This window comes from Rhinopithecus roxellana, chromosome 17 (genome assembly GCF_007565055.1).
Source record: "Rhinopithecus roxellana isolate Shanxi Qingling chromosome 17, ASM756505v1, whole genome shotgun sequence".
In the NCBI taxonomy this organism is placed as follows: domain Eukaryota; kingdom Metazoa; phylum Chordata; class Mammalia; order Primates; family Cercopithecidae; genus Rhinopithecus; species Rhinopithecus roxellana.
This window is the reverse complement of record NC_044565.1, coordinates 86,242,883-86,257,079: the sequence shown is the minus strand read 5'-3', so window position 1 is coordinate 86,257,079 and position 14,197 is coordinate 86,242,883. Positions and strand designations below refer to the sequence as shown.

The following is a 14,197-nucleotide window of genomic DNA, read 5'->3' as shown; positions in this document are numbered from 1 at the left end:
TTTTGTATTTTTAGTAGAGACAGCATTTCACCATGTTGGCCAGGCTGGTCTTGAACTCCTGACCTCAGGTGATCCGCCCGCCTCCCAAAGTGCTGGGACTATAGGCTTGAGACACTGTCGCCCAGCCTGTAAAAAGCCTTTTTTAAGACAAGTGTTTAGGGGTGTTACAGTCATTGGGCATAAAAGACCTATAGCCTGACCTGGCCAGAGGAGAAAGACTACAGGAAATTTGCTTTTAAAGGCAGAGCCCTACAGACATTTATGTTCAACACACACACATGTGTGGAGGATTTTATACGAAGGAAACTGGTGAGGTCAATGATTTGTATCTGCAATTCGGCAAGATACAATCAGCAAACATGATAGAATGATATGATTTTGCTGTGCAGATTCAAACTACTCACGGATGGAACAGCCTTACCTGGGGTTTCCGTAATATCACCTGCATTGGGTGAGCAATGGCAATGAGGAAGCGTCAAGGGAAAACAATAGCTAAAATAAGTCACGTTTCCAACAGTGAAGCACTCAACACCAGCATCAGAAAGTTCCAAATTAAACTTAAAAATGGACATGGATTCAATGAAAACAAGCAGGAAGTTGTAAAAATTGCTCTTGAGATGACAAAGCAAAAACAAACTTCTCATAAATGTGAATCAGTTCACATTTGTCACTGGCAGTTTCCCAGGGCACAGGGGGTCCAGGCACACTTACTGAAATCTACCCTGGCCAAGCACAATCACCAGGCTTCAAAACACACGGAGTTCTTGACACTTGGGGTCTGAAAAACTATTCTTACAAGTCCACAGGGATGGGGCCATCGTGTATTTGGACTCTCAGGCGCTGGTCAGACACCATGGTCCCTCAGAATCACAGTCACTGGATGTGTCAACTCAGGTGACACAGATACATTCAGGACTCAAAAAATCAACAGCAACATCAACAAGAAGGGATGGATGTAAGCAACCCACCCACTCCCTCTCCCAATAATTGCTGACAAGTCAGTGTCCCTGCAAGCTGGGAGAGCCTCAGCTGCCGCAGGACCTCCTACCTATCTGGCTGGTGGCCACCACGTTTCTGTACTTCGGGTGCTGGTTCACTGTGAGACAGAGGATGTCATCCGTATGCTCCAGATAGAAGCTCTGGCTCCCTGGGGGAGAGAGATCATGGGAGGGTGAACAGTGGAACCTAAAGACCTTTTAGGGCAACTCCAAAGCATCGTGTGGAGTCTTTGGATACTCGTTATAAAAGTGACAGCTTACAGCCCTCAAATTCTCACTTCCAGAATCACACTTGGGGAGATGAAGGATCATTTTTTTGAAATGTTCATATTCTGTTTTGGGTCCGGGAGAAGGGACGCTAGTGTCTGTTATCTGATACATTCAAGCTGCTCTTCGATACTTCCCACTGCTCTGTGTGGGTGCAGAGCACAGTTCAAGTACAGGTGCTTCCAGAGACCACAATGATGAAGGTCAAAGTTTCCTCCTCTCCATGGCACAGGAGTGGGCTTCTCAATATCCACATCTGGGAAGAAGTAGGGGTGGGCGCCTGGAGATGATGTTTCACTGAGCAAAATGGTACCACTTCTTCATGTGGAATATGAAACTCTCAGGGACTCATCATCTTTATTTGCCAAATGCCAATCCACTTGGGAGCCTGCACGGCACAGGTGATGGCTTTACCCCGGAAAGCCCTAACTCGACATACGTCATGGGAAGTGGAAGAAAGAGCACTTCATCATCTATCACAGCAAATGGGTTTGCTGACTTCCAAAGTGGCCAATTTAAACCCACCCAAATGCTCAAGAACCTAAAGATGAAAGATGGTGTAGATACACAAGAAAGGCGTGTACTGCTACCAATATGATGGCAGGGCTAGAAAGTGAAGAAAATATATACACAATGTCAAGGTCCTCCTCCCTCAAATACACACAAATCAACATGTGCCCAGTGATTTCACTGGCTAAATCTATGTATGAACAACTACACAGAATTGACAAAGAGCAAGAATTTAAAATGAAGGGTTTTTTTTTTTCCTTGAGGCATGAGCAAATAAGGCAAAATGTGAACCTGTTTAAATCTAGTGGTAATGATATAGCTTTCTGTTAATTTCTGAATGATTCTTTTTGTTTGAAATGTTCATTTTTTAAATTTGAGTCATCATGTGGTTTATTTTTTTTTTCTTTTTGAAATGGGGTCTCCCCCTCTGTTGCTCAGGCTGGAGTGCAAAGGCACGATCTTGGCTCACTATAACCTCCACCTCCCAGGTTCAAGCAACCTCAAACCGGGTTCTCCTGCCTCAGCCTCCTGAGTACCTGGGGCTACAGGCACCCGCAACCATGCCTGGCTAATTTTTGTATTTTTAGTAGAGACGGGGTTTCGCCATGTTGGCCAGGCTGGTCTTGAACTCCTGACCTCAGGTGATCCGCCCACCTCAGCCTCTCAAAGTGCTGGGATTACAGGTGTAAGCCACCTCACCAGGCCTGGTATTTTTGTTTACTGTTTAATTGTTTTCATTCTCATTATAAATGTGGCTAAACTATCAAAATACAATTTGAAAAATCCGAGCTGTTAAAAAATGGCTCGTTGTAGAAATGAATAGGCAAAGTTCTGTGCTTACTTCTTGGTTATGGTCTCTAAGGAATTCCTCCACTCCTTACACCCTGTCTCTGGCTTCTCTTCATGGCTCTCGGTTACAGAGGCTGGTGTCAACATGGAGGCCTTCTCTGTAAGGCCTATGACAAGGTGAGGTCAAGCCCTGGTCAGAAAGAGAGAAGGCTCTGGCTCTGGTAGCTGAGCCTGAGCATTACCAGGCCTAACTGATACCATGCTGGAATTAGGGGGAATGGCTCTATAAAGGAAGGAAAATGCTTAAGCTTTTGGGCATCTGAAGAGTGGGGAAAGCATGTAAAAAAAACTAAAAGAAAAACCTGTATTTTTAACCCCCTGGTCACCTGTCGAGAGGTTCTGAACGATGCCAGCCGCCGCCGTGTGGAAGATGATGTCGGTGCCATCATTAAGGTAATGCAGGTTATTTCGACAGTCGAATCCTCTGTAGCCAAACACGTGGTCTAGAGCCAGCTCCTGCATTCACACACACAGATCAGCATGACCCTCAGAGGAAGGAAGGGAGATCCAAAGAACACACCCACATCGCGTGAGCGGCCTCGTGTGTCCCGGGAATGGTATGGCTGGTAAGGTCAACACACGCTCACTGAAAACATTCTGCTTCTTGACTGGCTGAGAAAATGCAACCCCTTCTTTAGTTTTCTGAAATGCTGGGGTGGCAGGCCAACACACAGAATCACCATGACTTTCCAAAAAACCCAGATTTACTTCCTGGCTCTGTCGTTGTGCCAAAGTCCAGAGATTTGATGCCCTGTCAAGAGTACCTAGCAGTTTTGTGTCTGTGCCTTGGCAGGCACTCTGGGTGAGCTGAATGGCGGCTCAGAGGTTTGCTCTAATAAACTCTCAACACGCCAGGGCGGGCAGAGCAGAACACAGAGACAAAGGCCATGCTCGTTCTGCCGCCTGGTGCTTGCTCTACAAAGTTACTACATATGTGCCAGTTTTCCCTCCCAAACTAGATACTGTTAGGGTTTCTAGTCTTTCTCTTCTTCCTGTCTTGTCTTCTAAGACAAAGAACAGTGGCTGATTCAGATCAGTTCTTAGTCCAACACAGACCTCTCGGGCAGCTCCTCTGTGCCTAGCATGGTGCAGGTGGTAGGAGGCGGTATAGGCAGGGAGCTGCAGGAAGGTTTTGGGTGAGAAGCATCAGGAAAGACTGCACAGAAAACACACCAGGGAAGGTCTTGGAAGGACCAGGGTACTGGGAGCTGGCAGGAGGAGCCTTCCAAGCAGAAGGAATGACAACACAGGGACTTGGAAGTCCCAGGCAGCTTCCGAGAACACAAGCAGTGGGTTTGTGGGGCTGGAGATTTGCACTGTGGTGAGGAATCATAGGCAGTAAGCTTAGAAGGTGGCTCTGGGTAAGGTTTTGAAACCATGAACTTGAATCCCATTGGCAATATGGGACTCTCCCAGGTCTGAGGGAGAGGGGACAGAAGACAGCCAAGGGACCTACTCCATTTCACTTAACTGTCTTTGGGACGTGCAGATGGGGCTGTCCACCAGGTAGGTCTTAGAACGTCAATATCAAATCAGAAGTAATTGTTTAACTTACCTCAACCAGTTTCTTTTTTTTGGTGATATTGTTCTTCTGCAGTTTCTCAGGCTGGGGAGCTGCTCGGCTAACGGGTGGCCTGGAAGAGAGAGCGGCCAGAGGAAACACAGCGTCGAACGAGGGCTGCAAGGCTGCCTTCCTGGTGCAGCCTGTCTAGGCCAGTGCCGGCCTCCTCTCTCCTCCCGCCTGAGGCCCCTCCACCTGGATCTGTTTGGTCCTGCCCTGGGACCTGGCCTGAATTCACAGGCACTGGGTTGGACCTCCTCCCTCTGCTTAACCTTCTCCTGGGAGCAGGAAGACCACATGGGCTTGAAACAAGAGGTTCAAAACCAAGGAGGGGCCTGACCATGAGGGGAGAGAAGCCACATTTCCTGGACTTGCTGACCTTTTTCGGACAGGGATGTGCTCATGTTGTTCAGAATTAAGTTGTCAATGGCCATGGTGGGGTGTGAAGTGGCACTTACAAGCCAGGCTTCGGAACAGGCCCTAAGGACCACGTGCCAAGTGCCTAGGTCGGCCTCACTTCTCAAACAGGCAGGCAGGAAGCGGAGGGACAGGAGACAGACGGTACTCGTGCCTCCCACTCCGCCCTCGCCTCAGGACTCGGGTCTGCCTTCAGCTGTTACCACCCCAAAGGTTGCTTTTCCCACCTCAGTGTTGGGGACTGGGGCCTCCAAATGTAATGAAGAGATTTTATAACGTGTAAGCCCTAATGGAATCCTAGATGAGTAGGCCGGTTCTTGGTCATGTGGGGTTTCCTTAAATGAGATTTCTCTATGGATGGGTCGAGAGAGAGAACTGTACCAGCTCCCACCGCATGTTCCAAAGTAATTAGTTATTGCTCCCGGGATATGCAAAGAGAAGGATTACCTTGATCCCCTTGTAAGCAGCAAACAAAGCCAAGTGAGAAACTTAGTACAATTTAGAGCCGTATTAGCAACCACCTCATTCATGCACAAGCATTTTCCAAGTGAACAGACATTCCTGTGTGGCACACACCATGCTTCCCCAGCATGCCAGCAAAGAACTAAAACAGAAATGAAAGAGTGCACCAGTCTACAAATTCAGAAAGCTCATACCCCGGCGTCTCTGGGCAAACTCTGCACTAAAGCGCCTACAGAATAGGGAGAGAAAAGGAAGCTTTGTCAATGCTTCCCGCACACTCTCCGTGACTTTACGAATGCGCCCGGGGACTCTGCTTACTTCAGAGTGTGCTGGGGAGAAACTTGCTGTCAGAAAAACAATGACATCTTCCTGGATGTCGTGGGGAGTTATGTACAATGGATACTTTGTTTCCAAATCAAGTTCAACTCATAATTTAGCCTAATAATTCCCAGTGTTTCTTGGTAGGTCAGCTTGCCTGCTCCCATGGCTTGCGGGGGTTCTTTTTGTGTGCAGGGGAAGACAGGGTACCTTTATTTTCTCAGAAACTCTTCAATCAAAACATGTTATGCAATCATAAGTGATAATTGGACCAAATGGTATTATAATCACCACTGAAGAATGGGTAGAGAGCACAGCTCTGCAAAACGACACCCCCGGCTGACATCATCGCCACCAAATTGAGCAAAATTGGGAGACTGGGGGCATGCCAGTTCTCACAGTGAGACACTGCCTTCACATTAATTATCGCTTCCCAGGACATCTGCTCTTTCTTCTGTTTTAGTGGGACTTTCAAATGAAATCCGTGGGTTTCTTCTTTCACCTAAGAATGTTTAAGTGTATGACAAAAGCAAGCCAGGGGCTATGAGGAGAGCAAGAGGACACTGGAACTATGGCATGGCTCATAAGGCTTAATTCGAGGATAAACACAGGGCTGGTTTTCAGGGGACACACAGGTTGTATAATATGTAATATATTATACAGTGAATATAGAGTATGCATACAAGCACAAACACCGTGTACTTATATATACAGGAGATTGTATATATATACACAGAGGCAATCCGATGCTTTTTTTTCACCTTGATTTTCAGAAAAAAACCGAAAGGTAAAGCAATCTCAATGTTTCTTTCTCATTTCGCAAGCATATGTTTACAGCTGTATTGCTTCAAAACTGAAGATGAGAGGAGCAAGGGGAAGAAACCTGCATTGTGGCAAATTCAGCGGATTTTAAGTATTGACCCTTTGCGGTTGTGGGTTCCGCGTGAACACTTAGTACTGGATGTTCACCGAACACCTGTGTTTTTCTCCAGAGAGGTGTGAATACTTACTTGACAATTCCCTGCCTCCAAAGGAAAGCAAGTTAAAACACAATACACGTATTAAAGGCTTCTTTCCAGGTATCTATAAACAGTGTTCATAACATCAAATATGGGAGGGACTGCCAGAGGCTTCACACACAGCCAAACACTGGAGGTTTAACATTTCTCTGTGGATCTAAATCCTTCTAGATTCAGATTCCATCAGAAATGGGACTCTGAAAAGCTTTGCTGAGGTGGGAAAGAGTGGAGGCATGAGGACATTCACTCACTTTCAGTCCCATCAACTCATTCGAGTTGGTCATTCCCAGCTGGCACAGGACAGGAGTGCGAGGAAGGCCATGGGCACAACCGGGCATTGGCAGGGAGACCCAGTGGGGCCAAGAGCTGGGAAGGTGAGAGGGTGAGAGACTGGAGGCGGGAGGAGCAGAGACACAAAGGGACCTGGTGGGGCAAGTAGGCTTTGAGGTGATTGGGCGGGGGGGCAGGGTGGGGGGAATAAAGGAGGAAGAGCTTCCATTGGGCAAGAAATTTAAGGAGGGAACCTGGCAAGACAGCAAACAAACTGGATAAACAGGAGAGAGGGTGGCAGACAGGCCTAAACTCTGGAGAGCAGGAGAAGCCTGCCAAGGAAGACAGAGTGAAGGCAGGAAGCCCAGGGAAAGGCCTGTGAACTCCAGCCTGGGGCTTGGTGTTGAGTAACAAGTCGGCCCTGCTCTTCAGTGCCTGTGGGGAGAGTCACAACCCTACACTCCCTGTGGAAACAGGTGGCACATTCTGTGGGCAGGGCAGGATCATGGGAAGGCCAATTCCTGCTGTCATCCCACTGCCCAGCAGCTGGGCTGCTGAAGAGAAAGCTTAGACTCAGCTGAAGATGTGGGGAGTGTTATCCTGACAGGCGCTCTTGCCCTCCACAGACCCCCAAGGCAGGCCAATGCCTGGGTACTTGTCCCTCCTTCCCCCTCCCCAAGGCACTGGGCTGACAGAGCAAGAGGTAGAGCAGAGCACACAATGACCTGAAAGGTATAAGAGCGTTCAGGGCCAATGTGCTCAGGGAAGCTTCTGAAACCACTGAGGTCACGAGTCAGTTGCAACCCAAGATAAAGTACAACATGAGAGCCAACTGGGGAGTGAGGCTTGGACAGCCTGTGAGAAACCGAGTCGTTCCAACCAGTTTCTATAAAGAGGGGTGTGGGTGTGAGTGTGGGGAAACTCAGATCCATCTAGCCAAGAAACGCAAGTTTGAAGTTGTTTTGAGTCGTGTTCATCAGACAATATTCAAAGTGTCCTTGGAGGAAACAGCTTTCTTCAGCTTCCAAAATGTGGCATAAAATGCACCAATGGTTTTAGGATGTGTTGGGAAATCCAAAGGGGAGGGGGAGGGGGAAAGGGAGGGGAGAGAGAAGGCAGAGAAGGAGAGGAGAGAGAAAAGGGAGGGGGAAGGGAGAAAGAAAAGGGAGGGGGAAGGGAGAGAGAAAAGGGAGGGGGAAGGGAGAGAGAAAAGGGAGGGGGAAGGGAGAGAGAAAAGGGAGGGGAAGGGAGAGAAAGGAAGGGGAGGGAGAGAAAGGGAGGGGGAAGGGAGAGAGAAAAGGGGAGAGAGAAAGGGAGGGGGAAGGGAGAGAGAAAGGGAGAGAGAAAAGAGGGAGGGGGAAGGGAGAGAGAAAAGGGAGAGAGAAAAGGGAGAGGGAAGGGAGAGACAAGGGGGAGAGGGAGAGACAAGGGGGAGGGAGAGAGAAGGGGAGGGGGAGGGAGAGAGAAGGGGAGGGGGAGGGAGAGAGAAGGGGAGGGGGAGGGGAAGAGAAGGGAAGAGAAGGGGGGAGAGGGAGGAGAAAAGGGGAGGGGAGGGGGAGAGGGGAGAGAGAAGGGGAAGAGTGGGGGAGGGGAGGGGAGGCAGAGAGAAAGGGAAAGGGGGAGGGGGAAACAAGGGGAGGGGAAGACAAGGGGGGAGACAAGGGGGAGGGGGAGACAAGGGGGAGGGGGAGACAAGGGGCAGGGAAGAAGGGGGAGGGAAGAAAGGGAAGGGAAGAAGGGGGAGGGGAGGGTAGAGGGGGAGGGGAGGGGGGAAGTCAGGGGAGGGAAGGGGAAAAAATCTTAGGAAAAATCTCCAAAGCCATGGGGCCTCTCTGTTATCAAGACCAAACTGGACTGTGTTAAGTGCAGTCTTCAGAACTGGACTCTGTTGAGAGTATTCCTAAGAACTGGACTCTGTTAAGTGGATTCCTATATCTTCCAGAACCACGTACAGAGATGCTTAGTGATGGGGTTGATGGAAAGGATTCAGGCAGAACTACAAGATGTCCTGAAAGAAGCCTACCCTCTCAAAAATGCTCTTGACTGACGCTATCACACAGCCTTGTGTTTTTTTTGTTGTTGTTGTTTTAAAAATTGGGATATCGTCTTAGACTTGGCTATTTTAGGTGAATACAAAGTTATCTGGGTGAAAAAATGAGAGCCCAAAGGGTGGAGTGAAGGGAACTAAGTAAAGATGGGCAGAATACTGAAGAGGCCACTGTGATGATCCAAGAGAGGAATGATGAGGCACTTGACTGGAGCAGCGGTTGTGGAGAAGAAAACAGGGGAATATTTAAAGAAATACTGGTGGAATAGACTTCACAGCACTTTGTTATGGATTGCTTTTATGGGATGAACTAGGGAAAGCAACCCAAGGGCAATACCAGTTTTCCGGGCTTGCATATCTGGATAGATGGTGGCATCATGGAATGAGACAGAGAGAAAATATGAATGAGGGAAGATGATGAGTTCAGTTTTGGCATGTTGAGCTTTGAACACCCGTGAGATAGCTTTGTTAGTTGGAAGTTCCACTGACAGATGGGAGTCAGTGATATGATCCTGGGAATCACTAGCCAATGGGTGGGATATAAAAGATTAATTAAGACAGAGGGTAGATGGTAGAGGGTGAAAAGAGGCCAGCCAAAGGTAAAATCCTGAGGACCAACAGCATGTAAGGGGCTGGAAGAGGAAGCAGAGGTGAGACACTGAGAAGAGAGAGGGAGGCATTAGGAGGGCCAAGACAGATTCTTTCAAAAAGACGAGAAAAGCATGTTTATATTCTTCTCCAATATGCACTGTCCAATTCGGTAGCCAACGCCACATGTGGCTTTCAAGAGCCTGAATTGTGCTATAACTGTAAAATACACACTGGAATTTGAAGTCCTACTGAAAAATTTTTAAAAGAATGTAAAATATAATTTTATCTTAATTACATATTGAAATATTTTTTAATATATCAAGTTAAAATATATTATTAAAATCAATGTCACCATCCCAACTTTTGTAATGTGCCTGCTAGAAAATTTATACCTGTGGCTCACATATTTCTATTGGACAATGCTACTCTAGAATAAACAAGTTCTTTTAGTAGGACAGAGAGAGGTCACTGGACTCAGGGGTTAGAGAGCCCCCATGTCAACAGAATGGCAGGGACAGAGGACAGGTGAGATAGGATAGAGACTGAAGAAAAGACTGCAAGGCCTGAATGAGAAAGGAATAAAGTTGGAGGGAAGGTGAGGGCAGAAATATGTGTGTAAGTTGAGAAGATCAGTCAAAGGACCTGTGTCTTTCCCGAGGAAAGTTGGGTGGAGATGGGAAACTGGGATGTGTTTTTTGGTTGAGGACATGGATCTGGCTGTGGGAGACTGACACGGGAGACACAGATGAGGGGACAGATGATGAGGGAGCACGGATGGACAGGAGGCCAGGGCCAAGCACCAGGTGAGGGACCTATCTTGAATAGGAGAAGGGACTTACTTCCTCTGAGAAGGAAGAAGGTGAATGGCTTACGTGAGTGAAGGATGGGAAGCAAGATGGAGGAGAGAGAAAGAAGCACCAAGATGGAGTGCGTCTCAGTGGCTTCTGTTTTCTCAGTGAAGGAGGGGCAGGAGGTTGAGAAGGGATGAAACCTGGAAGACTGCTGAGAAGCAGCAAGAAAGAACCTACCAAAGAAAAGGATGAAAATGAGGCAGTAGCTTGGAGGGCCATGTGCAGCAGCCAGGCAGCCTCTCTGGTGGTGGCCATCTGTGCCAACGTGGGACTTGCTATCAGAAGAGTGGAGAGGCAGGTGGCAGGAGGAATGTAGGGGAGAAGGACCAACAGGACTGGGAAATGGCATTTGAGCAGGCACAAAAAGTGAGGCCAGGAAGGGCTGATGAACCTGGGGAAAACTGAAGGTGTCTAGGCACTCATTTTTCAGCATGAAGATCAGGTGTACCCGGGAATGAGCAATCCAGAGGACAGTTGGTTAAGACGCTGAGGGATAGAGGAGTTCCAGGTAATGATGTAACCCAGGGCATGGCAGGAGCTGGCTGGGGTTGGCCAGTTGACCATGAGCTGAAATGCTCAGAGACAGGAAGTTGACAGATGACAAGAACAGGAAGGGGCAAAAGATGGCAGAGCATGACACGAACTTCAAATGAGCGGGAGGGAGTCGAGTAAAGAGCACGCCAACATACTTTAAACACACCCACAAGAGCACCCTGATCCTCCACACCTTTCACTCCTGCAAATGCCTCCTCGGTTACCACATCTTGACCACATACTAATTGACAGGAGGTGGGTCAGCACCCCCGGTAGTTCCCATTTCTCCCAAATGGAGAATCTGTGAGATGTTCAGACACTTGCCTAAAATAATCAGACCCAACTCTGCCACAGTCTTCGGAGAGACACTCCTTTTTGACAGAGAAGTGCTTACATATTTCTGAAGTGTTCTTTTATCTCCACGAGTGAGTAGGTTTGATTCGATGATTACACTGTGGGAGTGTGATTTCCTAGGCACATTAATCTTTTCTAAAACTCATTTTCCATCACTTTACTTCTGCATTTTTATACACTGGCTACTCTTTGTCATCAAAAGTGAACAAACTATTCTATAATGAACAGCAGGTTTAATTCCTAAAATTATCAGATAGAAGTCATTGCTTTGCTTCAAACCAATACAGAAAATCAAGGGGTTTGAATAAAGAAAATCATTTATAAAAATAGCATCATATTCACTTAGAAAAAAATCAACGAATGATTCAGCTTTTAGTGGAGTTACCTAGCTAAGCAATAGGTCTAGGAGATGATTAATTTCAGCATTTCTGGGTTTCATAGATATTATAATTTCAGTCCCTTGCATCTTCATACAGAACAGGAGTCTTGCCGTTCTACCTGCTCGCCGCAGCTCTGCAGGCAGAACTCTTGCAGAATGAAGGGGTGGGGTGAAGAAGAAGGTAGCTTAGAGAGAAGGGCTTTGGAGCAGGAGTGCTCCTCGCCCTGTGTGCATTACATGTGTGCCATCACTCTCCCACAGGGAGGGTTGGGCTCAGCTTAAACAACACACATGCAACTGCAGATCTCTGTACCAACTCTCAGGCTCTGTAAGGTCACTCCGGCCTCGCGAATGGGATGGAAATGTAGAACTAGAGATTCCTCCCCATTTATTGGACCAAGCTCCAAGATAGGATTGAGCAGTTTTCATCAATCTCCAAATGGTAAATTCAGCAGCACTAGCTTAGCAGGATCGTCAGTTCTTAGCAACTCTAACAATACAGACAGGCCCACAAAGCAGCTATTCATCAATGACAACAAAGGGCCTCTGTCCGGCTACGCTGACGAAGGATCTGGGAGCGCAGGCTGCTCATTTGCCGTTGACACTGTGCCACTTCACCATGCTCATCGTGCCTCAGGCAAGCTTGAAATTCCCACAGATCTCCTGATTAAATAAGGTGTTTAAAAAAAACTGGGGGCAGCTTCCACATATGAGTGAATAGCAGAAGAGAGGATTTTGAATGGTCCCAACACAAATAAATGACAAATGTTCGAGGTGAAAGATATGCTAATGATACCAATTTTACCACTATACATTGAAAGTATTGTAACTATGTACTTTATAAACATAAAATTATTGCGTCCATTAAAAAATTAGAAATTAAAAACCAACTGGGGGCAAATTCTCCCAGATTTCTGTCTCCAAGCACAGCATAAAAGGTTAGAAGAAAAACTGGGATTACTTATATATGGTGATTTGGTGACTGAAGGAAATCTATCTACATCCTTCCCATTTTCTCATAGTCACTTGTGAACACATTCTTTGTTTCACTGTAAATCTGCTGACAAAGCAGCTTGGTGTGTACGATAGGCATGATGGCCACAGTGACACGGAATCTTCTTAAATAGATTTGAACCAAACAAACATTGTAATTCCTGAAGGACAGATATTACAAAGATTAAAAAGTCATTTTGCCAAGTGCGGTCCCAGGGCCAGTTGGGGCATTTTGGATTCTACATGAGTCACATCATTTCCCACGAAGACCATCCACAGTTGCTAATGAAGCGAAGGTAAAAGTGTCGCTGACCAAGAATGGACTTGCACGGCATTTTGAAGACAGATTACTTAAATATTAAGAGAAGCAGGCTAAGTAAATTCATCCATTCATCTATTCATTGGAAAAGTATTTGTTTGCTGGGTACTAAATGCATGGGACACACAGTGGTCCCATGGTAGGTACAGTACCAACCACTGGGGAACTGATAATCCTACACAGTTTATAATCCAGTGAAATTTTATACTAATGCCATGGACTCATATACTAAGGAACCAAGGATTAAAGAAGCTATTAATTTGGAGTTGAAACTAAAACATGACCAAAACAAACAAACAAAATCTCCGAAACCCCATAAAAAATGTTTAAGCCCACAGCATATAGTTTTCTTTATAGAACTTTCTTTTTCTTTCAGTTCATAAACCCATTCAAGTCAACTCAGAAAGAATGAGATAGAAGATAGGTTTTAAGGCCTTATCTATTCAACTGTAAGCACAGTCTAAGAAAAATTCTGGAAAATGCTAATGCCAGAGTGGAATTTTGAGGTCATTTGGTGCTAGCGCCTGTCAGTTCACAGGTAAGGGCACCACCATTTATAAAAGGCTTAGAAACTACTTCTAATTTTGGTTTGGTAAAAGTTCCTTGGTTTCCTAAGGAACATATGCCATAGACTGACAGTGAATCTATTCCACAAGGACTAAAGTATTAATGTAGAATATTCACAGATTCCTCCTTTATAATCTGCTGCTAAGAATAATTCTGGCACCGCCTCCTCATGTTTGCTTGTGCTGGGCTGCTGAGATGACTGGAGAGTGAAGTTGCCTTTGTGGTGGAAGGCAGTTTGGGAAGTGAAATGGTTCCTTTCCCCTCTCTTCACAGAGAATTGGGAGAGGAATTCCACTTGGGACATACCCCCAGACTTGTATGGGGTGCCCAAACCTCATAAACCAGGGTGACCATCTCTTGTGTCAAAGTTGTTAGCCTCTGCTATTGCATGGAGGGAGGGTTAAGAGAGACCGAGCAGAGCCCAGACAGGGGCACTGCAGGGAGTGGGGAGGATGAGGATCACCCTTCAGGATTCTGACTTGCCTGCTGGTCCACAAGTGGGGGCTATTGAAAATGATGGAATGCTGACAGCTGGGATCAGCCAAATGTGGGTGCATATCGCAAGGGGCTACTGGTACCTGGGAATGAGTCCTTGTCCATGGGGACTGTTGGAAGCATTACTCATCCATCCACATTGGAAGTAAACTTACAGCAGGTAAGACAGAGAAAGGAGAGTTGCCTGATCCTCTAGACCCCTCCTAAACATCCACTATCACACATTCCCTGCCAGACAAAGCAGAAAATTACCCTCAACACCACTGAGATGCAGTCTGGGCCAAGGGCTTCTCCACTTCAGACCACTGTTTGGAATCGCCTAAAGGCAGAAGCCAGATGGAGAAGGCTGCAGCCTGAGCACTGGAAGGATGACCAGTGAGGCCAGCTGCTTAGAAG

The 14,197-nt window shown here is 46.9% G+C and overlaps 1 protein-coding gene across 1 annotated transcript in view; it reads right to left on the bottom strand.

Annotated features, from left to right (window-relative positions):
• The window catches only part of EML6 (EMAP like 6), a 254,718-nt gene that overhangs the window by 18,562 nt on the left and 221,959 nt on the right, over nt 1-14,197 (bottom strand). The window contains 3 exon segments of the mRNA XM_010378900.2: nt 1,049-1,147; nt 2,951-3,080; nt 4,180-4,258. Of these exon segments, the coding sequence (XP_010377202.2) occupies nt 1,049-1,147; nt 2,951-3,080; nt 4,180-4,258 (308 nt within the window).